Source organism: Cervus canadensis, chromosome 1 (genome assembly GCF_019320065.1).
Source record: "Cervus canadensis isolate Bull #8, Minnesota chromosome 1, ASM1932006v1, whole genome shotgun sequence".
Taxonomy (NCBI): domain Eukaryota; kingdom Metazoa; phylum Chordata; class Mammalia; order Artiodactyla; family Cervidae; genus Cervus; species Cervus canadensis.
In genome coordinates, this window is record NC_057386.1 from 33,095,843 (window position 1) to 33,119,252 (window position 23,410).

The 23,410-nt window shown below is 46.2% G+C and overlaps 1 protein-coding gene and 1 non-coding gene across 2 annotated transcripts in view; one reads left to right on the forward strand and one right to left on the reverse strand.

Moving 5' to 3' along the window:
• The window catches only part of DNAH2 (dynein axonemal heavy chain 2), a 106,011-nt gene that overhangs the window by 49,220 nt on the left and 33,381 nt on the right, over window positions 1-23,410 (reverse strand). The window contains exons 13-32 of the mRNA XM_043475089.1: window positions 15,368-15,514; window positions 14,407-14,563; window positions 13,913-14,152; window positions 13,429-13,617; window positions 13,085-13,232; window positions 12,258-12,450; window positions 9,348-9,548; window positions 9,083-9,239; window positions 8,601-8,775; window positions 8,048-8,211; window positions 6,583-6,744; window positions 6,379-6,482; window positions 5,230-5,386; window positions 5,007-5,089; window positions 4,737-4,917; window positions 3,933-4,071; window positions 1,236-1,453; window positions 917-1,018; window positions 475-600; window positions 70-180 (exon numbers count right to left, since the gene is read on the reverse strand). Of these exons, the coding sequence (XP_043331024.1) occupies window positions 70-180; window positions 475-600; window positions 917-1,018; window positions 1,236-1,453; window positions 3,933-4,071; window positions 4,737-4,917; window positions 5,007-5,089; window positions 5,230-5,386; window positions 6,379-6,482; window positions 6,583-6,744; window positions 8,048-8,211; window positions 8,601-8,775; window positions 9,083-9,239; window positions 9,348-9,548; window positions 12,258-12,450; window positions 13,085-13,232; window positions 13,429-13,617; window positions 13,913-14,152; window positions 14,407-14,563; window positions 15,368-15,514 (3,154 nt within the window). The remainder of the gene's footprint in view (window positions 1-69; window positions 181-474; window positions 601-916; window positions 1,019-1,235; window positions 1,454-3,932; window positions 4,072-4,736; window positions 4,918-5,006; window positions 5,090-5,229; window positions 5,387-6,378; window positions 6,483-6,582; window positions 6,745-8,047; window positions 8,212-8,600; window positions 8,776-9,082; window positions 9,240-9,347; window positions 9,549-12,257; window positions 12,451-13,084; window positions 13,233-13,428; window positions 13,618-13,912; window positions 14,153-14,406; window positions 14,564-15,367; window positions 15,515-23,410) is intronic.
• TRNAG-UCC lies at window positions 15,647-15,719 on the forward strand. The gene has a single exon. It is a non-coding gene; the product is annotated as a tRNA-Gly (tRNA).

A 23,410-nucleotide genomic window follows, 5' to 3' on the forward strand; every position in this document is an offset into this window, starting at 1 on the left:
CTCCAATGGATCAGCCCCTCCTTCCAGCTCTGGTGCCAGGGCCCGGTCATTCTGGTGGTGTCTCCCCACCTGCTTTTTCTTCATGACCTTGAGGATCTTCTTGTCTGCCCGCTCCTTAGCTGTCAGCAGGCACTTGGTGACATCGGCCGTCCACTGGATCTGACTGGCGGTGATCACCACCTGGGGCACGTGTGGAGGCTCTATTCCAAAGGCCCATCCCTGGCCACCCACACAGCCCAGCTCCCATATTCTGGCTCATTCGGGACCAGGTGCTTCTGCTCTCAATACACTTGACCTGTTCTGGAGGGTGGGCACGGGCCTAAGTCAGGAGCTAAGAGTCTAGCATGCAAGCTTCTGGGTCACAGCCCAGAACAGGGGGCAGGACACCTGCCTTTTGGGTGACTCCAGACTCTGTCTTTACACTGGCTGCTCCCTTGTGGCTCCATCCTCCTTATTCTACTGACCCCAGCTCACCTGGCCAGCCCACTCCTTCACCCACTTGTCCCTCTTGTTGAGAAACTTCTTGAGGGCCAGGCGGCAGTTCCGGAGAAGGTCCCGGAGGGTTACTCTCATGGTCCGCTCCACATCTCCAAGCCAGGACTGGGGGGTAGGTGAGAACAGGATGGCTCGGCCTCAGGGCCAGAGTAAAGAGTGCCCAGAGTGAAGGTGATTGGGAAGGAGGATCCCAGGGCTCTGGGGCCCAAGAGAAAAGCGGGAGCTGGGCAGCAACTGGCTGAAGTCCCTGAGGGGCTTGGAGACCGGGGTCAGAAGGACTTTAAGGAAAGCACGGTGGAGGTTAGAGTTTTAGGCATGGCAGGTGGGAGGCACAAAGGCCCCTTACAGAGATGTTCTCTCCTTATAGAGCCAGCAAAGTTAGAAGAATGAGCCTGCTTCTTAGACACTGGCCACAGCTCACCTCCACAGGCCCTTCCAGAAGCACTGGGTGGAGGAAATCGATGTATTCACCGTCACCCGAGAACATTCCCAACGCTTCCCATTTGCTGCTGGGTCCCCCAACCTGCAGAAGTAGGAAGCTGTTGAGCCCTTTGGGGGTCATGTCTGCTCCTCTCACCTCCCCCTGTATATTACCAGTTCTAGGAAGTTCTATCCCAGATACCCAGAATCATTACTATCCCCCTCCTCTTGGAGGGGCATGGTCTCCTCGGAAGCCGTGAACTCCCTGATTTCACCATCCCTCCCTCACCCTCCTGCCCGTCGTGGCCACCTCCACCAACCTTCTGCATTCTCAGCAGTTTGATGTTGTCAAAGCATTTTTTGAGGTGTGGCTGCACAGCCTCTGGGTTGCGAGACTGGCCCAGAATTTCCAGGAGGTCATCATTGGACAAGAAATAGAAGCGGGGGAAAATATGGCGCTTGGTCTCCAAATACATATCTAGGGACTTCTGAATGTCTTCAAGGATTGTGTTCATTTCTATCAACGTGTCCAGGAGGCCTGGGGAGGAGAACAGTGAGTGACATTGGTCGTGGTCCTTTTACCATTGCCCTGAGTGGATCTGGAGCCTCCACCCATACCCACTCTGCCAGCTCGTGAATGCTGGGGCGCGGACTGCCATATGGTTTTTGGAAGCAGAGAAGTGTCCCCCAATCACTCTTTTCCCATCCTCCTCATGAACACATTATTAAGTGTTCAGTATACACTATGGTACATATTATACATTATAATTAACTATGCATATATGATTCCATTAATATAACTACATATCCCATCAGTCTCTTTCCACCAAAGAAGTGGAGGCTCTGCCAATCATCCCAAGAGCTTCTGTAAGTGAGAGACTGTTCTGCCCATAAACAATTCAGCAAGTTAAATCATTAGATTTAAATACACATCACATGTGCACAATGAAAAAGATCTGCCATCATTGGGACTGCCAGTGTTCCTCATGACAGAGTGAGAAGAGTACTAGAGGAATTCCCTGGCAGTGCCTGGTTAATACGCTGCGCTTCCACTGCAGGGGGCACGGGTTTAACCCCTGGTCATGGAAGTGAGATCTGCAAGCTACATGATACAAAAAAAATGCCCCTCACTGGGAGGCAGATGTGGCTCTTTCATTTATCAGCATGTCATTTAACCTCAGGGAGGTTTTACCTCTTTGTAAAATAGTAATAAGATCCACCTCAAAGAATAATTTGAGATATAAAATAAACTGTGTTCACATCTATAGGTTCTCGATAATGTTAGTTTCCTCCCAGAGTTAGATTTTGATTGGCTTATCCCCTGGTCTTCCCAGTTTCTAGCTTATTGAAGAAACTATGGATGCCCTAGAGTCTGAACTCCAAGGTGACCCTCAGGCCTTCAAGGACAGAGTCTACAAACCATTAGAGCCTTTGAATGACCACATGAGTAGCCCCTGGAGACCACAGGGAGACCTGGTAGCCGTAGACAACGTGGATTTGTTCTGTGTGTTCAACCAAGAGAGAGTGTTGTTTTTATGGCTCTGCTCATACATTGTTCTAAAATGTAATTATGTCAATTATCTCAAATATTACTAATAAAAATTCAAGTTCTCGCTCTATTTTGCACATCCTAATACTTATATATTATCAGAGTAATTGAAATAAAGTGGGTTTTTTTTTAATGTGTAGAGTTAAGGTTCTTGGGAAAATTTTTCAATTGTTAGATTGGCCCAGGCAAATAAACAAGTCTTCCGTATCTCCTGCCAAAACTCTTCTCAGGCTACCTACCCACCCATCCATTGCCCAACCTGACTTTCTGGTTCTTTACCCCTATTGACCACAAATAACCAGACCTCACCACATATGCGTACATCTCCCCCATCTCCTTACCCAATCCCCATGTCTACCAAAGTGTCTACATTAAAGATTAGTTAATCTAATAATAATAAACCAATTAAAGTCAAGGTAATAACAATAGCTCCTAGTAACCAAAGATTTTCTCTGTGCCATTTAACGGGATAAGTGCTTTATCTGCATTATCTCATTTACCTACATCATCTCATTGAATGAACCACACAGAGAAGAAGAGTGATTCCTTAATCAGAGTTTTTTGAGACACAGTGCAAATAACAGTGCTACCTTTATGCTAGACACTGCACTGAATGCTTTACACTCCTTTATTATCCTCACAAAGACCCCAAGAAATAGCTATCATTAACCCCTCACTGTGGGAATTCCCTGGCAGCCCAGTGGTTAAGACTCCATGCTCCCAATGCTGGGGCCACAGGTTTGATCCCTGGTTAGGGAACTAAGATCCTACATCTGCCTCCGGCAGAGCCAAAATAAAAAAAGGTCAAATAGATACACTCCCCGCCCCCGACATACATATACATATACTACAGGCAAGGAAGCTGCAGTATGGAGGAAACGGCTGCCTAAAGGCATGCAATCAGGAAGGCAGGATTTTGAACTCAAGTCAGTCTGATTCCATATTCCATCCTCTTCACTGCTCTACTGTACTCTGCTCAAATATGTGTTGAGTTTAACCTACAGAATACTATGTAATGCTTAGAAGAGTTTAATCTACAGAACTACTATGTAATGCTTCAGGACAGTCAGGTACAATGGTCAATCTTTCAGTAAATGAAGCATGTGGGGCCTTCCCTGGTGGCTCAATGGTAAAGAATCCACCTGCCAATGCAGGAGACATGGGTTCGATCCCTGATCCAGTAAGATCCCAAATGCCAAGGGGAAACTAAGCCCCTTCACCACAACTACTGAGCCTGTGCTCTAGAGCCAGGGAGCCACAACTACAAAACCCTTGTGCCTAAAGTCTATGCTATACAACAAGAAAGTAGCCCCTGCTCCCCACAACTAGAGAAAAGCCATGCAGCAACGAAGACCTAGCATAGCCAAAAATAAATAAAATTCTTTTTAAAACTTTAAAAAAACATGAAGCATGTGGCCATGACCTCACACACACAGAGCATCTGCCGAGGCTATGTCAGGGCTCAGACCTGGATAGTGGGTGCTCCGGAGAGCATTGGGGTCCTTGTTCACCCGGTCCATAATGGCCTTCCAGTTGCCATTGACTTGGTCGAATAAGCCTGATTCATTGGGCAGCTGCTTCCGGATGTCCTCTCCCAGGAAGATGTTCTGAAGGGCCAATAAGGGGTGTGAGAGGCTGTTTCCCACACCCTCTCCACTCTCTGCTCCCTGTGCTTAGACCAGGAGAGACAATGAAAGAGAAGAAGCATCAGAACCAAAGGGTGAGGGGCTCCCTGGTGGCTCAGTGATAAAGAATCCACCTGCCAACACAAGAGACACGAGTTCGGTCCCTGGTCTTGGAAGATCCCACATGCCACCGATGACTGAGCCCGGGAGCTGTGACTATTGAGCCTAAGTGCCCTAGAGCCTGTGCTCTGCAATCAGAGAAGCTGCTGCAATAAGAAGCCTGAGCACCGCAACAAGAGAGTAGCCCATGCAGCAGTGACAACCCAGCACAGCCAAAAATAAATAAATAAGTAAAATGGAAAAAAAAAAAAAGAAAGAACCAAAGGGATGTCTAGGTTCTAGAACAAAACTTGGGATTGGGAGGCCAGGTATATGGGTTCAAGAAGAAAAATGGAAGGAGAACAAAGGCTTTTCAAGGAGGAAGCTGAAGATGAGAGGTAAGAACTCAGAGTCAGATGCTTAGGTCCTAGATGAAAAGTGGCTTTAGAGGTGGGACAATGGGGCTGATAACAGGGCAACTATCTAAATGCTCTGCAGAGAAAGGAGCCAAAACAGGATGTAGGGAGAGCTCAGGCAGTGATCCTAACCTCGAGGTACATCCACTGACGCTGCACTGTGAGCACCATCTCAATCACTTCCAAGATGAGGGAGAGGCAGCGCTCCCAGTGGTCCACATCTTTCTCAAAGGCCTTGACAAAGCGAGATGCCTTCATGGTAGACAGAGCCACCTGGTTATCTTCCAGGGCCTGGAATACTTCTTCAGTCCCTCTGGGGTGAAACGTATGAGAATCATAGTCCTTCCCCACCTGCCAAACCGGGTCCCCACTCCGAAGCCCAGGTCCCGCAGCCCTGTCCACCTGAGTCGGTGATGGCCCTTATCCTTGTAGGGCACTATGTCAAGCTGAATCACATCCCAGGTCTTGGCAATGTTCTGTAATGCCTGTGGGGGACAGATCAATCAGGTATTTAGTCCCCAAGGGTAACAGGAGCTGGGAGGGACCCTCAGATCATGAAAAGCTGGAAGCTTTTGCTTCAGAAAGCTGAGGAAACAGGGGAGTATGGGAGAGGACTCTGTCATACCAGTTCTATAGCCAGCTCTTTGGTGGCTGAGGCAGAGATCTCCCCAATTTTCTCTACATGCTGATCCATCCCAAGCTCCACGATCTGCTCCAAGGTGAAGCTTTCTGATTCCTGATCAAACTCACGTTGGACCTCATCCCTGACCTGATCCCAATGCCTGTAGCCAGGGACAAAAAGTCAGATCAGCTGGGGACAAAAGGTCAGCAGGGCCTACTGGGAAGTGTGAGCATCACTCCCTAGCTTTCTTCTATTGGGATATTATGATTCCATGCCTTTATTAATCTGAGATTCAACAGGTATTTCCTAAATAGGCTCTAAGATCCTATTTTAGGCACCGTGGGGAATACAGAGATTGAGCTGCTGACTCTAGAAAAGGAGTTCAGATAGATGATCGCAGGTTTACTAGAGATGAGGTGCTGGGCCAAGTGCTCTACATGAGGCATTTCATTTTCATGATCACTCTATAAATGTTATTCCATTTGTAGGTGAAGAAATTGAGGCTTAGCGAGGTTAAATAACTTAAGCAAATAAAGTGGTTAGATTATACTTAATCATATAATAGATATTAGTGAAGCACTGCCAAAAGCATCATGCTAGAGGCAATATAAAAGAAGTAAAACTATTTACTCCTAAATGGATATACAATTATTAAAACACCACATATGAAATAGTCTATGCTAGCCTCAACAGTTTCAAAGTCCTCCTCTATAACATGATAAGTTCCAGATGCATTAAAAGAATTAAACTTGAGAAGCAAAATTATAAAGTATGCAAAGAGAGTACGGAGATACTGCATTGACAGCTCTGGGATCAGCGAGGGCCTCTTAAGGCACAAAAGTAAAAAAAACCCTAAAGGACAAATGTTAGACTTTGGACTAAAAAATTCAGGCTTTTGTGGGACAGAAGACATAAAGTTGAGCTATGATAGACAACATAAATTGAGAGGAGACAGAAGGGAAAGAGCCAAGAAGGTCAGAGAACCCAGAAGAGTGTGACAGACAGGGAAAGGCAATGGGCTCTTGGGAAGCCTCCTTTCAAGGTGTGTGTTGGTGGACAGAGGGGCAGAGCAAGGTGGGAATGCCATGGAGGGAAGAACCGGGAGAACCGGGTGACTGCCAGGCCAGACCAGGGTGTGAGGAGCAGCCTCACCGCTCTCGAAGGGCGGGGTTTCGCAGGTCCGAGATGAGCGGCATGGTCCTCTTGAACTGCTCTATTTTGGAGCGAGTGGTTTCAATAATTTCCCAGTTTCGGTCCTGAGCAAAAGCAAGAGACGTCAGGAGACCTGCTCCCTTTCCAGCACAGCCCGCCTTCCTCAGTCGCCTGCCCGCAGCCCTCCACCCTCGCCTCACACACCTTGTACTCTTTGGCCAGTCTAGTGAGGCGGCGAAACAGCCCATGGGCCATGGTCTCCATGGCCTCTGTCTGCAGGGTCAGGAACCGGCCTGTCTTCCACTGGTTCCAGTTTTCCTCCCAGTCTCGGGTGATCTCCCAGACTTGCTGCAGCGCGTCCAGCTCCTTTGGGGACCAGACCAGACGGGTGACAGAGTCAGGAGACTCCTACCCTCCTTCTCCCTGACAAACACCTCCTCTCATCCTCAGGAGATTTTCCCTCCTGGCAATGCAGAGCTGCCTCCCCTTCAGTTCACACTTTTTCCTCCACTCTCTTGCTTTAAGAGCGCCTCAAGGAACAAGCACTTGAAAAGATCCTCAATGCCATTAGTCAGTAGGGACATGCAAATCAAAACCACAGGGAGATATTTCACACCCACCAGAATGACTAGGGCCAAAAATAAAGGGAGAAGTGTTGACAAGGATGTGGAGAAATAGGAACCCTTGTACGCTGCTGGGGGAGTGTAAAATGGTGCATTTGCTGTGGAAAACAGCTTGGAGGTTCCTCAAAAAGTTAAACACAGAGTTACCTTGTGATCAGGAGGTATGGACCTCCTACGTCCATACCCACAGGAATTGGCAATGGGAACTCAAATATATGCAAGTACAGGCATAGTCAGAGCAGCACTCTTTACAGTAGCTAAAAAGTGGAAACAACCTAAATGCCCATTGACAGGTTAATGGATAAACAAATGTGGTATATCCATACAATGGAATATTATTCGCGCATAAAAAGGAACGAGGTACTGGCACATGCTGCAGCATGGGTGATCCTTGAAAATATTAGACAAATGTAAGAAGCCATACACAAAAGGTCACATATTGCATGCTTCCATTTATACGGAATGTCCAGAATAGGAAACATCCATGTTTAGTTGACCATTAAAAACCATGAGGGTGAGGGACACCAACCCTCTATGCAGTGGGAAATCTGTGTATAACTTATAGTCCGCCCTCCATATCTGCAGTATATCTATATCCATAGTTTCCCATCTGTGGATTCAACCACAGATTGTGTAGTATTATAGTATTTACTATTGTAAGACATCCATGTATAAGCGGACCTTATCAGTTCAAACCCAGTGTTGTTTAAGGGTCAACTGAACATAGAAAATAGATTAGTGGTCGACAGGGGCTAGGGGAGAGGGAACAGGGTAGGGTATGATTGCTAAAGCGTTTCTTTGGGGGGTGATGAAAATATTGTAGAATTATAAGTGATGGTTGTATAACATCGTGAATGTACTGAATACTACTGAACTGTTCATTTGTAAAATGGCTCTTTTGCTCTCCGAGTTTTACCTCCATTTTTTAAAAAAGCTCCTCGTGCACCATCTTCCTGGTCCCAGGTGTTTTTTGAGGCCCATGGGACCCCTTCTCCTGCTTCCTACCCGCCCCCCGGTCACCATGAGGGCCTTGATGGGCACACCACCTTCTCCAGGTTCTGCAGGTCCTTGGAGGCTGGCTGCTCGATCTTGAAGATGCCCAGGTTGGCACGGAGGATGTTTTCTTCCTCCCGCATGGCATTCAGCATGGCCCGCACATGGGCGATCTGCTCCAGGGCTGCCTGGTGCCCCACACTGCTGGTGAAGGGGCCTGTGGGGAGTCCAAGGTGAGGTCCAGATTCTCACTCAAGGCCAAGGTCCTCTGAAAGGCCATTGTGGCTCACCTACCTCTTTGTGTCTAAATCTCACTTCTTTCCTCCCACAAGAGAAGGAAAACAAGAGGGGATGCATTGAAAAGAATGCATTGAAACTACTAACTGTGGCTGGAGAGTCAGTAATGAGTGAGATGAAAAGCTGGTGTAAGAAAACTTGAGTCGTGAGCAGGGCTGCTGCCTTCCAGCCAAAACTCAGTGACAACAGGTATATCACTGGCAGCAGTGCCTGGCTCTTTCCCTTGTTTGGCACTTTCCTGGGGCCCACACTTTGAAAGACTGAGTCAAGACAAGGGAAAAGCAGAAGGAAAGGTTGCGAGAAGGGTACCTTTGCCTTCAAATTCTTCCAGAAGATTGTGTGCTTTCTTCTTGAAGTCGTCAGCTGAGTGAATGAGGCCTGTCTTGAACTTCTCCTTGTGTTTCTTCAGCATCTGTTCACTGTCCAGCAGTGTTTGCTGGAAGGCAACCCATTCCCCACCGAGACTGTCCAGCATTTCCAGCACCTGGGGACATCACAAAAAGGAGGGTGGCCCACGGAGCTCTTTCTGTCCCACCAACTCCCTGAAGAACTCTTTTCCAATCCTCTAGACCAGAGTCTGTGGCCAAGTTCCAAGCTCTTGGGCAACAAGGCCCAAAGAGATCAAGCAGTTGCTGGGCCTGAAAGAAATCTTCCAGCTGACCGGAAAGAGCACACAAGTTAACTTTGGCTCTCAGAGGCTCTGGGGCCTTGCACCTTCTCCGCTACTCACTTCTCTGCTCTCCCTCCTGACAGCCAAGGGCCTGGGGCTGGGATGGGCCGCTGGAACTCACATTGTCCTGGACTGGCACTTCGTACTTCTCGAGGATGGCAAATTGCTCGTGAATGGGAGGGATCTGGGTTTCCATGGTGGGCAGTTCGTGCTGCAGGGTCTCCATGAGTTGCAAACTGACCCCTAGTTCCTCTAGGGTCTGGGGAGGGCGGCTGATTCTGCAGGCAGGGGAAGGGAGCGAGGGTGGGTGGGAAGGCCAGGCCTGCTCTCCCCAACCGGTGGCCTGAGCCAGTGTGCCCCTGCCCACCGAAGGCCAGCCCGCATACTTCTCCGAGTTCTCCTGTAGGTAGGTGTGCAGCTCCAGGAGCCGCCTGGCCGCCATCTCCTTGAGCAGGGTCGTGAACTTGTTCTGCCACTCGTTGCAGTGCTGCACCAGCGAGAACTTGAGGTGCGAGCAGTCCAGGAGCACAAACTGGATGTTCAGGACCGTCTCCTCCTTCTGCACATTATTAGCCACCTCTGTGTAGCTGAAAGAGCCCACACATCCCCACTAGGATGGCTTTTCCTTGGCAGATGTGCCGGACGCCCTGACTTGGTGGTATTTCCCGCCCATCCAGCATCCTTCTGCCCCTAGGTGTTCCCCACTTCCACCTGCCCGGGAAAAACTGCTGTGATGGTGTCATTTTCCCTTCACTGCTTTCAGACTCCTTGGTCTGATTTCAAGGCACAGAGATCCAGGCTGAGTTCACACAGTCCTGCTCACTAGCTCAGGTGCCCTCAGCTAGTGGGTTACTTAATGGCTCTGAGGCTCAGATGCCCTCAGGTGGGTTACTTAACGGCTCTGAGGCTCAGTCTCCTCATCTGGAACGTGGCAATGAGAACAGAACCCACCCCGTGAGGCTGTGGAGAGGATGACGGTGGCCGCTGGACATAAAGCCCTCTGCTGACTTCCTTCCTGGATGCTGTTTGGTGAACACGCTCTCCCTGCCCATCTCTGCATGCTGGCATCCTACCCATTCCAAAAAGGCCAGCCCAAAAGTCACTCCCTTCATCCACGTCCTTCCTCCTCTAACATCCCCAGGTTGGACATTCTCTCTGCTTCCACTGAACCGCCGGCACTTTGCATGCCTCACCCACAGCGCTGATCACAGGGAAGCTGATATAACAGCAATGAGCATGTTAGCCCATGCAGGCTTCAGAGTTCACACAGTGCTTCCACGTGTACTTAATAACCTCACAAGGTTATGTGGTTGATAGTATAACACTGATTTCACAGAAAACTGAGGTCCAGAGAATGAGAGGAACCGACCTAAGATTATACGGCTGTAAATGGTGGAGATGGGATTTCAACATTCCTCAAGACTCCACAGCCACTGCTCTGTCAGCAATATTTGTATCTTCCCCACTGCACTAGAGCCCTTGGGAGGAGAAAACTTGCTCTTTTTTTTTTTATTCTTCATGACCCATAAGACAATGGTGGTTTTTGAACAAATGAATGAATGACTAGAGGACAAAGAGATGAGGGTTCAGATCAGAATTTAAGAATCTTCTTCAGGGACTTCCCTGGTGGTCTAGTAGTTAAGAATCTGCCTTCCAATGCAGGGGTTGTGGGTTCAATCCCTGGTCAGGGAACTAAGATCACATGAGCTGTGGAGCAACTAAGCCCATGTGCCAAAACAAGAGAAAGCCCATGTGCTAAAACGAAAGTGAAGCCCAAAATAAGTAAGTTAAATAAATAAAATTTTAAAAATAGACTCTTCTTCAATTTAACTCCTGTCTGCACTTTTAAAATGAAACTGTTCACGTCTCTTACTTTCCAGATCCTTAGCATCTCTCCTCTTCCAACGGGATCCTATGGTACTCCCCACAAGAGCAACTTTTCCCTTATATCTTTTTGATTTTTTGGTAAAAAGTCTTTTATTTTTAATTTGACAACTCTTTAGGGTTTTTTAAAATTAATTTACTTATAATTGGAGGATAATTGCTTTACAGGGTTTTTAAGTTACTAACCACATGCATATTTTACTTTCTAAAAGCCATAAACTCTAATGATGTTTTCAAACATAATAAGTGAGAAATGGATTCCATATTAACTTAATTTTTTAAGACTCTAATTATATGAATGACAATGTGTGAATTTTTACAGGTGTAGAGAGAGTTCTGGAATGACACATTGAAAGATTTTTAAGTATTTTTTTTTAAAAACAAGTTTACCGTGAAGAGTCTCTTGATGAAAGTGAAAGAGGAGAGTGAAAAAGTTGGCTTACAACTCAACATTCAGAAAACTAAGATCATGGCATCTGGTCCCATCACTTCATGGCAAATAGATGGGAAACAGTAGAAATAGTGACAGACTTCATTTTGGGTGGCTCCAAAATCACTGCAGATGGTGACTGCAGCCATGAAATTAAAAGACACTTACTCCTTGGAAGGAAAGTTATAACCAACCTAGACAGCTTATTAAAAAGCAGAGACATTACTTTGCCAACAAAGGTCCATCTAGTCAAGGCTATGGTTTTTCCAGTAGTCATGTGTGGATGTGAGAGTTGGACTATAAAGAAAGCTGAGCAAAGAAGAATTGATGCTTTTGAACTGTGGAGTTGGAGAAGACTCTTGAGAGTCCCTTGGACTGCAAGGAGAACCAACCAGTCCGTCCTAAAGGAGATCAATCCTGAGTTTTCATTGGCAGGACTGATGTTGAAGATGAAACTCCAATATTTTGGCCACCTGATGTGAAGAACTGATTCATTTGAAAAGACCCTGATGCTGGGAAAGATTGAGGGCAGGAGGAGAAGGGGATGTCAGAGGGTGAGATGGTTGGATGGCCACCGACTCGATGGACATGAGTTTGAGTGGACTCCAGGAGTTGGAGATGGACAGGGAGGCCTGGTGTCCATGGGGTCGCAAAGAGTTAGACACGACTGAGCAACCGAACTGAACTGAACTGAACTGACTGTGACAGAACGTTCTAGACTCATTTATAAATTTTAAGCAGGTGAGGAAATCATTATTAATATGCTCTTTTGAGAAGACTGATGGAAACTCTAAATTGCTGATGCGGTGCTTCAGCAGAGAGATTAGTGGGAAAAAAATCTAATTGACGTTTCTTTTTTTCCCAGCTCTCATTGGATCCCTACCTCCTTGAGAAACAAAGGTCCAGTGCCTTTCTTCTCATTTCCTGCTCACCCCTCAGCCTCCAGGCCAGACCCCCTCCTATGATCCTCACAGCTCCTTACCGGGCAATGTCAGCATCAAAGGAAGAGACAGGCGGGTTGAGACGCTGATATCGGCGGATGAAGGAGTCCTTGTTGATCTCCCAGATCTCGCGGTACATGTCCCAGGTCTTGAGGTAGTTCTGCAGCAGGCTTGCATTGTTGGTCATGCCGCTGCTGATCTGGGCCTGGATCTTCTTGATGTCCTCATCCCGCTCTTCAAGACCCAGTAAGATACTTCTCACTAACCTCCACCCCGACCCAAGCCCCAGCCCAGCCCCTGGCTACTGCCCCAGAGTCTACCCTCCAACATCACCTCCCCAAAGAAACACACTCAAATGTGAGTAGTATAAAACGAAGGAGGAAGCAGAACATAAAAGAATGACTCTGTTCTGGGGGATTCAGATGTCTCACCTGTTGGTATCCAGGCCTCTTACATCCCAGCCCTGTTACCCAAACATTTCCTTCCGGGTCTCCTCACACCAAACTCCAAACCCCTTGAGCATCAATCACCTAATTTTGACCCCTGTCTGCGTCCTGTTTCCCTTCCCCAGTCCAGCCCCTTGACCTGGGTTTTCCACCATCCATGGAGATGACTGGCCAGGTATGTCCGGAAACAGCCCTGGTCTCTCCTCCTAGCTCCACATGGTCCTAGGCCTTTTTTTTTTTTCAATTAATTTTTTTTTTTTTGGTCACACCACGTGGCATGTGGGTTCCTAGTTCCGCAACTAGGGATCAAACCCACGCTTCCTGCACTGGAAGTGCATGTGGAGTCTTAACCACTGGACTGCCAGGGAATGCCCTCATCTGGTCCTAGGCTTTTGATACCCCTGCACTGGATGCCTACTCACCCACGATGGTGTGGATGGGCTCACGCTGAAACTTGCGCTTGATGAGAATTTCAGGGAGGTGGCGGAAGACAGAGATTGTGGAGAAGAGGTGGTTGCCAATGTCATTGACCACACTTGCCAAGGTCTGCAGAGTTGGTGAGAACTCCACCTGTGGGAGCATCGTGGAGAGGGCTCAGCAGAGGCCCTGGAGGAGGTGAGTTCAGGACTAGGCAGGCTGGACACCTCAGAACCAGGCCTGGAAGCTGTAGGACAAAACCAATGCCTAGGGCCAAGTCTAAGGATTAACAGAAACTGACAAAGTGTGATGGTTTCAGGATGTTCGGGGCAAAGTGGTTCCGACCCACCTGGGCCACACCTCCCTGAAGATCATTCTTCAAAATGACAAGCACTCGGAAGAGTGGGTTGGGGGTGGTCTTGCCATCCCCATTGATGGCCTTGGACAGTTCCAACAGAGACCACTTCACGTTCAGCCTCAAAGCATCCTCCATCATGTGGTCCAACCGAATCGTGTACAGCATCCACTGCTGCTGAATCTGTGGGAAGAGTGGGAAAGAGAATCCCTCAGGGAAAACAGGGCAGGTCCTGGGAAATGAGAACCAGCCAACAGGGAGGGAAACGAGTTGTTTTAATAGAAAGGCAGACGCCAAGTCCTGAAGGAAGAGGCTGAAAAGCTGAAGGTTGGGTTAATCCAAGGCTAGAGTGGGATGTCTGAGAGGCACACACAGAATTGGGGTGGGGAGGGAGGGGGATGACCAAGAGAAGGTTCTGATGGGGCTGGGGGGGCTGGGGATCTGCTCACCCACAAAGCCCTGGCCACAGGATCCTTACCTCGGGGCCGTCATTCTTGAAGACTTCATAGGAGTTGGTCATGATGGCCACCACATCCTGATGCAAGCTCATCAATTTCTGTTGAATGGCTGCCCTATGCTCTCTTTGGTCCTCCTCAAATTCCAGGTCCCTGTACACCCGTTTGCCGCTGATGCGCACCAGCAGTGTCTCTGATATCTCTTGGGCTCGCCAGCCAATGGTCAGAGTGGATGCCTTGAACTCATTCACGATCGTTTGTACCTGGAGTCAGATCCCACCCATGGGGGAGTTTGGGAACAGATCCTCTAGGCCTAATTCCATTCTCCCATCTATTCTCTAGCTAGAATTACTGACCAAAAAAAAAAAAAAAAAAGTCCTTCACTAAACACACTTCATTTCTTTCACACAATTCCCCTGGTCTTTCCGCCACTACCCGAGACTTGGGTATTAAGTACCCACATGTCAGCTTCTCAGTCAGCCCTGCAGACCTTTAGGGTCAAATGACCATGACCTACCTTGCTGGCATGTATGCGGCACTCTGTGATGAAAAAAGCACTGGCCCCCTTCAAGGCCCAGTGCAGCTTCTTGAGCCCAGGGTGGATCTTCTTATCCAGGAACCGGATGCGTTCTTTGAACAGGGCCTGCTCGTCTGGTGACAGCATGGCAATGATCCTGCGAGTAAGAGAAGGTCAGTACCTAATGGGGACGAGCTCAGACAGACCTCACCTCCACACCAGGACACTTGGTGGAGAAATATGAAAGTTCATGATTCTAGGCAAGGACTTTCCAATACAACTTTCTGTGATGATGGAAATATTCTGCCATTTGTGCTGCCCAGTATGGTAGCCACTAGCCTCGTGTGGCTGTGGGGCACTTGAAATGTGGCCTGTGCAAATGAGTAACTGAATTTTAAACTTTTATTTAATTTTGATTAACTTAAATAGAAAAAACCACATGCATCTAGTGGCTACTGTACTGGACAACACAGTTCTAGACACCCAAACAAGACTGTTGGTCCCACCTCTTTGGACTTGAAATGGCCTGAGAAAGGTACCCAATTTTGAGCAAAGCCTCACTTCAGAGATGAGTGCCAATGGCATTAAGAGGAGGGCCAGCGTGACCTTGCTTGGTTCAACCAACCTTATGTTGTTATGGGCCCATAAACCTAATGCCATCAACTTCCTTCCCAGAGAAGCGACTCAGGCCAACAATATACATGGTCCAAGTGCCTGATGGGGTGGGAGGGGACCTGTTGTTTTGCTCTGTACTCTAAAGATAGAAGACAACACTGCAAGGGACAGGAATCATCGCAGGGCCACATGAGAGAGAACAGGAAACCTTTTTTTTTTTTCTTGAGATGGACAAAATATGAAGGATGTGTACTGTAGGAAATGGACAATATCATGGGGCAGATAAAAAACAAAGAGAAGGCAGGAAGTGGCATGCAGGAGGGCTTCAGTGAGGAGTGGGCCCCACCTGTTGTAGTCCCGAGCGACAAGCAGCAGGTTTTCTTGAAGAACGCGCAGGTCCTCGGCACGTTCAGCCACATTCACCACGTAATGGGGTGTCTCGAACAGCAACCGCTCCCAGTAGTCGATCTCCACAAAGAGGATCAACAGGGTCCTTGGGGAGAAAGACAGGCAGAGCCTCTGAGGGGACTGTGCAAGGGTGCAAGCCAGAACCAACACCAGTTCAAGAGGTATGGGGTTGGGGTGCACGGAGACATTTAAAAGTAAGAAGTGAAGCAGCGGGGCTTCCCTGGTGGTCCAGTGGCTAAGACTCTGCACTTCCCATGCAGGGGGCCTGGGTTCAATCCCCAGTCAGGGAACTGGATTCCACATGCTGCAACTAAGACCCAGCGCAGCCAAATAAATAGATAAAACAAAATAAATGAAGCAGAACCTCAGGGTAAAGAAGGTAACTGGACCCGCTGACTTTTGCTCCTCTTCCCAAACCACTAAAACAACAGTAAAGAATGTTTCATTTGTTTAAGGCATAAGTCCACAAATACAACGAGATAATAACTGAAAACATTTGAAAAGTGGAAGAGCAGATGGATAAGGAGCAGAAGAAAAGTCCTCAGCTGACGGTGGAGATGGCCAAGAACCCCCTCCAAAGGCTCGGGGGCCCGGTGTCTCCAAGGATCTCAGAAAAGGGGTGGTGGTGGGACTAAAACAAGCAGAACAGCTGAAAGTTTAGGAAGCAGCCCTACTCATGTCCCCTCTCCTACTTTGCAGAGTTAAGCAAGTTGCCCCTCCTCGCCCCAGCGTAAGACTGAAGGTTTCTTGTCTGGGGAAGCAATGCAGAGACAAACAGAGGGTCCCTGGACTGGGGACCCCAGGCCCAGTTGCAAGAGAGAGTAACGCACTGAAAGCAGGGGCGGTGAGTCACCACGTACACATGAATGTTAAGACCCCCACTTCCCCTTCCCACCCAGACACCAGCACTCTGGCACCGGGACCTATATCCTCCGGAACAGAGTTTGAGAGATGGTTTTCTGTGACCTCAGACCAGCCTAAACGGAAACCTGCCGAGGGTGATGACCTTTGGAGTCGCCAGGAAACAGCCCATTCAGACAGGCCCGCAGTTGAAAAGCCCCCCTTCCTGCTCAGCAGAGCTGCCAATCAGCTTTCCAGCCCCCGTCCCTGAAATACAATCAGACAACCAAAGGTCGCAGAACACTGATCTCTGCCTCTCCTTGCACAAAAGGTGGGAGTCAGTTCAGTTCAGTCACTCAGTCGTGTCCGGCTCTTTGCGACCCCATGGACCACAGCACGCCAGGTCTCCCTGTCCATCACCAACTCCTGGAGTTTACTCAAACTCATGCCCATTGAGTCGGTGATGCCATCCAACCATCTCATCCTCTGTCATCCCCTTCTCCTCCTGCTCTCAATCTTTCCCAGCATCAGGGTCTTTTCCAATGAGTCAGTTCTTCACATCAGGTGGCAGAAGTATTGGAGTTTCAGCTTCAACATAGTCCTGCCAATGAAAACTCAGGATTGATCTCCTTTAGGACGGACTGGTTGGTTCTCCTTGCAGTCCAAGGGACTCTAAGAGTCTTCTCTAACACCACAGTTCAAAAGCATCAATTCTTCTTTGCTCAGCTTTTTTTATAGTCCAACTCTCACATCCATACATGACTACTGGAAAAACCATAGCCTTGACTAGATGGACCTTTGTTGGCAAAGTAATGTCTCTGCTTTTTAATAAGCTGTCTAGGTTGGTTATAACTTTCCTTCCAAGGAGTAAGTGTCTTTTAATTTCATGGCTACAGTCACCATTTTGGGGGCTCACCATTTTGGAGCCCCCCAAAATAAAGTCTGTCACTGTTTCCATTGTTTCCCCATCTATTTGCCATGAAATGATGGGACCAGATGCCATGATCTTAGTTTTCTGAATGTTGAGTTTAAACCCAACTTTTTCACTCTCCTCTTTCACTTTCATCAAGAGGCTCTTTAGTTCTTTCTTCACTTTCTACCATAAGGGTGGTGTCATCTGCATATTTGAAGTTATTGGTATTTCTCCCGGCATTTTTGATTCCAGCTTGTGCTTCATCCAACCCGGTGCTTCTCATGATGTACTCTGCATATAAGCTAAATAGGCAGGGTGAAAATATACAGCCTTGACGTAGTCCTTTCCCTATTTGGAACCAGCCTGTTGTTCCATGTCCAGTTCTAACTGTTGCCTCCTGACCCGCATACAGGTTTCTCAAGAGGCAGGTCAGGTGGTATTCCCAACTCTTTAAGAAATTTCTGCAGTTTGTTGTGATCCACACAGTCAAAGGCTTTAGCTTAGTCAATAAAGCAGAAATAGATGTTTTTCTGGAATTCTCTTGCTTTTTCGATGATCCGGTGGATGTTGGCAATTTGATCTCTGGTTCCTCTGCCTTTTCTAAATCCAGCTTGAATATCTGGAAGTTCATAGTTCACGTACTATTGAAGCCTGGCTTGGAAAATTTTGAGCATTATTTTACTAGCGTGTGAGATGAGTGCAATGGTGCAGTAGTTTGAGCATTCTTTGGCATTGCCTTTCTTTGGGATTGGAATGAAAACTGACCTTTTCCAGTCCTGTGGCCACTGCTGAGTTTTCCAAATTTGCTGGCATACTGAGTTACTGAGTGCAGCACTTTCACAGTGTCATCTTTTAGGATTTGAAATAACTCAGCTGGAATTCTATCACCTCCATTAGTTTTGTTCATAGCGATGCTTCCTAAGGCCCACTTGACTTCACATTCCAGGATTCTGGCTCTAGGTGAGTGATCAAACCATCATGGTTATCTGGGTCATGAAGATCCTTCTTGTATAGTTCTTCAGTGTATTCTTGCCACCTCTTCTTAATATCTTCTGCTTCTGTTAGATCCATACCATTTCTGTCCTTTATTGTGCCCATCTTTGCATGGAATATTCCCTTGGTATTTCTAATTTTCTTGAAGATATTTCTAGTCTTTCCTATTCTATTATTTTCCTCTATTTCTTTGCACTGATCACTGAGGAAGGCTTTCTTATCTCTCCCTGCTATTCTTTGGAACTCTGAATTCAAATGGGTCTATCTTTCCTTAAACAGAAAAAAGCAACCAGGAGGGAAGGAGAGGGGACAGAGATGCAGAAAGGTGGCCCACCCCAGAAAGAAAAAACAAGCAGAATCACAGTGAGCATCCTCAGAGAGAGATAAGAAACAAAGAGCGTCCGTGAGACAGAAACAAGATGCTATAAAAGGGACATGAAGAGAGCTCTTGGAAGTTAAAAATAAAGCAGAAAAATTTTAAATCAAAAGAAAGATACAAGATAAATTTGACAGAGATCCCTCAGAAAATAGAGAAAGAGACATAAAGATGAAAGGCAAAGAGAATGTTGCATGAAAAAGAGAATAGAAAACTCTCTGTGAACAATTCTTTACATTGATTACATATTGGCAAGGTAATATCTGGGGAATACTGGGTTGAAAATTAAAATTCATTTAACTTGTTTCTTTCTCCTTTATTAAAAGTAATGCCAAAAAATTTTAAATTGTGTCTGTGGCCCTTGTCCTAAGTGTCCTTTGCCACCTCACACCCAGTGACCTTCTCCTCCCCACTCAGTGGCCGTGCCCTGGAACTCATGTCCCGCCACCTTTAAGGTCAGTCTCTGAGATGGTCCCTCCCCAGCTCAGCTTCTTTGCCCATCCCAGTACCTGCACTCAAGTCCTCCTAGTCGACCTTTGATCCCATGGGGACGTTCAGGTCACTGACCCCTGGCCTTTCTTCTTGCCTGTTTGTCCCCTTCCACCTCCATTCCCTCCTCCAAGGACCCTGCCTGCTTCCGCTGCTCTCTCACCAGTTCTCAGTCTTTCGCCTCCTTCTTTAGTCTAAGCCACCTGACCAAACCCCATCCATGGCTCTGTCCACTCTCTTCTCTGTTGAGCCCATGTGAAGGTGGCCAAGCAAAGCTGGAGAAGATCACACGACCACACAGATTAGCAGGCTGCACGTTCAAGGTCTCTGGTCCCAGCTGGCCTCTCAGGCTGTACCCCTGGGGTTTCCCCAATCTGCTGTCTCTCCTGTTCTCATAGGGACTGTTTGCAAATCCTCTGCTTTCTCAAACCTGGTCTGCTCCTCTCACTGTCCACAGAAAGCCCCACCTCTTCCCTCAAAGAAATATGAAAGCCACCAGGGGAGAACTCCACATGCTCCCTGCTCTAAAACTTATAAATGTAACTGCCCCGTACCTACGGTTTTTTCTGTTTACTACAGAAGAGGCCCTCCTTGCATCCAAGGCCAAGTCCTTCCAATCCAGCTTCCCTCTGCATCCTCAGACACCATGTTTTCCAGCTCGCCTACACTCCCACCCTACTCGTTCCTTCCCATCAACATTTAAATAAGCCAAGTTTCTATAATCTTAAAACAAAATCAAAATACACTGCCTCGACTCCACATCCTGGCACCACGCTGCTTGCCCCCTTCACAGCCTGCCTTCTGTGAAAAATTGGCCTCCTGAATCCCCTTCTTTTCCTTTCGTCTCGTTCCTCAGTCCCCTGAGAGCTGCCTCCCACCTTCCCCTCTAAGTCTGAATTTTTTTAAAAAGATTTTTTAATTAATTTATTTATTTGGCTGCATCAGGTCTTAGTTGTGGCACACAGGATCTTTAGTTGCCTCATGCAAACTCTTCATTGCAGCATGTGGCATCTAGTTCCCTGCCCAGGGATTGAACCTGGGCCCACTGCATTGGGAGCATGGATGGAGTCTTAGCCACTGGACCATCAGGGAAGTCCCTAAATCTGCTTCCATCTAGCTTGCCCAGGATTCCTCATAGGACTTCTTGTAGCTACACTCTGAGAACCTCCTCGGCCTCACCCTCCCCTGTAAGTCTCCACATCTAGTGGCCTCCTCTCCACCTTCCTCCCTGGCTTCTGAACCTCGGTGCTTCTCTTGTCAGCTCCACCCGGCAGGACAAGCAGCCTTTTCTCTCCAGGGTCCCTTGGAAGTCTCATCCAGCTGACTCTGGAGACTCAGCAAAGCATCCGCCTCCCCCACGGCTCCCTGGCATGCCAGCCCCTCGAGGTATGCACACCCAGCACACTAGCCCTGGGTGACCTCATGCACTGTGCGGCTTCAGCTCCTTCTCTCAGCCGAGGACACCTGCATCTATGCAGAAATGGCCCCACCCCACTGTCTGGACCAGAACTACATGTCCTCCCTCACCTCGACTTTCCAATATCCAACCAAGCATCGCTCCTTTGGATTTCATTATCAAAAGCAAAGTTCAGGAATTCCACTTACTCTAAGGCAAGCACAGCTCTAATGCAATGATAAACTGCAACTGAGTTTTGGCCTAAAGTTGAGTGAAAGAGTGAGTGGTCCATCTACAAGAGTCACGGTTCCAGGCGTCTGCTGCCAAGTGAGATGTGGGCTCAGTGTGATTTCAAGAGAGGCCAGAAAGTGAATTTTTATATAAAGTCTCCTGAATTGTAAGTGTTGACAGATAGTTCAACTGAAAAATAGAAGTAGGAGGGCTTCTGGGCTGCTGGCCACATTCTTTCCTTGACCTAGGTGACAGTAGCAAAAGTGTTTATTTTATACCTATAGGTTAAATTGAACATGTAGGTTTTAAGTAATTTTCTATATGTATGACATGATCTTTCATAATTTAAAAATGTTTTAAAAGGGAAAAACTGGACTTCCCTGGTAGCACAGTGGATAGGAATCTGATTGCCAATGCAGGAGACATGGATTTGATCCCTGGCCTGAGAAGAAAAGTCCATACAGCACAACAAAGAGTAGCCCCCGCTTGCTTCAATTAGAGAAAGCAACGAAAGACTTAGTGCAGCCAAAAATAAAATTAATAAGCAAATTTTTAAAAACTAAAAAAACTATTTTAAACAAGGGAATTAGTTGTAAAAGGGACTGGGTATAAAATTAACATTAAAATCAAAGTTTTCCAATATAAAAACTATGACCAGTTCAATATTATCGTGGAAAAAAAGAGACCAGTGATAATTAAAACAACAAAAATAAAATACCAAAAATTAAGAGATCATCAAAAGATGTTAATATATATTATCACATTTCTTGTTAGTCAGTTAATATGTATGAAAAATATCTTATGAACAAAATAACAGGACTTAAATAAATTGAAAGAAAGAAATGCTATTCTTGGATAGAAAAGACTCAAATCTTAAAGATGTTCATTCTTCTTAAGTTAACCTATAAATTTAACCCAATCTTGTTCCCCCCCAAAATATAGGAATAGGACTATTTGGGGAACTAAACAAAGAGATTCTAATGTACTTATGAGAAATAAATATTTAAAATATCCAAGAAAAAAATCTAAAAAGGAGAGTAATGAGGACAATAATAAAAACAATTTGGTCTCTACCTATGAATAAATAGACCTATCAGAACAGGATAGTGAATCCCAAAATAGACACAGACATACTTGGGAATTTGTTATACTATAAAGATAGCAATTCAATAAATGAGATTGGGTCAACTGACTAGCCATCTGGGGATAGATTAAAAAAACACAAAACCAACTCAAGTTGCATCTGCACTTCTCTCCCTAAATCAAAATAAACTGAAAATGGATCCAAGAACCAAATGTAAAGACTAAAATCACAAAGTGCCAGAAGAAAATATGTAATATTTTAAACATTTTTACATCTTGAGTACGAGTCATTTGACTTTGTAAATCTATGTGTTTTCTTCTTTTTTTGGAAAAAAAAAAAAAAAGAAATTACATTTTTTAATCACAGAGGATAAAAAGCCCCATAATCTCAAGATTATGATGAAGCTTTTTATCTGGAATATCACCAAGATGTTATCTTAAAAGAACACTGAGGTGAAAATTTCAGAATATTTTGCATCTGTTCTACTAAGCAAGCACTAAAGTAGTAATATAGGACATGACATCACAATGCAAGTTTTCCATCTTTATTGGAGAGGACTATACCAAGGAAGGAAATTATTATCAAGCGTTCATTTGTGATATGTGCTTTAAGAGACTGTGGACGAAGAAATGCTGTTTTTCACACCTTGACAATCTTCACTGAAGTATGTTGTTTTTGAAACCGTGTCAAAATTCTTCAAAGTGAAGAAAGCTCTCTCAAATAGGAATGAACAGCAGATTACTGGACAGTTAAGGAAAGCCTCCAACGTAAAAGAGAGCAGCCAAAACGAAGGAAAACTGCTTTCCATCTAGAATCCGACATCCAGCCAAGTGACTAACAGATGTCAGGCAGAAAACAGTTGTTGTCAATCATGCAAGAATTCAAAAAGTTTACCTCCCATGTACCATGGAAAGCTACTAAAGAATGTACCCCACCAAAATAAGAGCATAAACCAAGAAAGAGGAAGACAAAGGAAAGCGGGAATCAAACAACAAAAGAGGCTCAGGGAAGTCCCAGAGTGACACCTGGCCTCAAAACCAACCAGTTGGACTGAAGAAAGAGGACAAGGGAATCCCAGGAGAGATAGCACTAAGAAGAACACAAAAGTGATAACATACATGACAAGTCAGATAGCAAAGGAAAACATTACCCGAAGGAATTTTATTGGTTGGTCTGGAAGAATTAATGATAGTGAATAGTATGCTAGCAAAAATAGTGAGGTCATTGTTAATTCCAAAAAGAGCAAGTGTCATACAAGCAAGGAGAGAATTGGAACAACAGAACATGATTTGGCTCCACAGCAAACAATACTAACAGAGTCATATTAAGAAAAGCACTGAATATCAGTTTAACCACAAATTCTATCATAGCTATACCAGGAGAGGTGTAAATACGTACAGGAACACTTCTAGTAACAGAATCATATTCTCTTATGTTCTTCAAGCTGGAGGCCTTGAATTTGACTCTGTCAACATCTTGGTAAGCCCACTTGGATATATATTCTATCCAACAGTGCACTAAATTGTTCCTTCATTTCCTCATCTTGACAAGATTTTCAAAATAACTTTAAGCCAAATTATCAAATTTTAACTTGTCAGTCAACACGATGAATTTGAAAAACACCTTCTCGATGCTGAGCTGAAAACCCTATGAGGACCT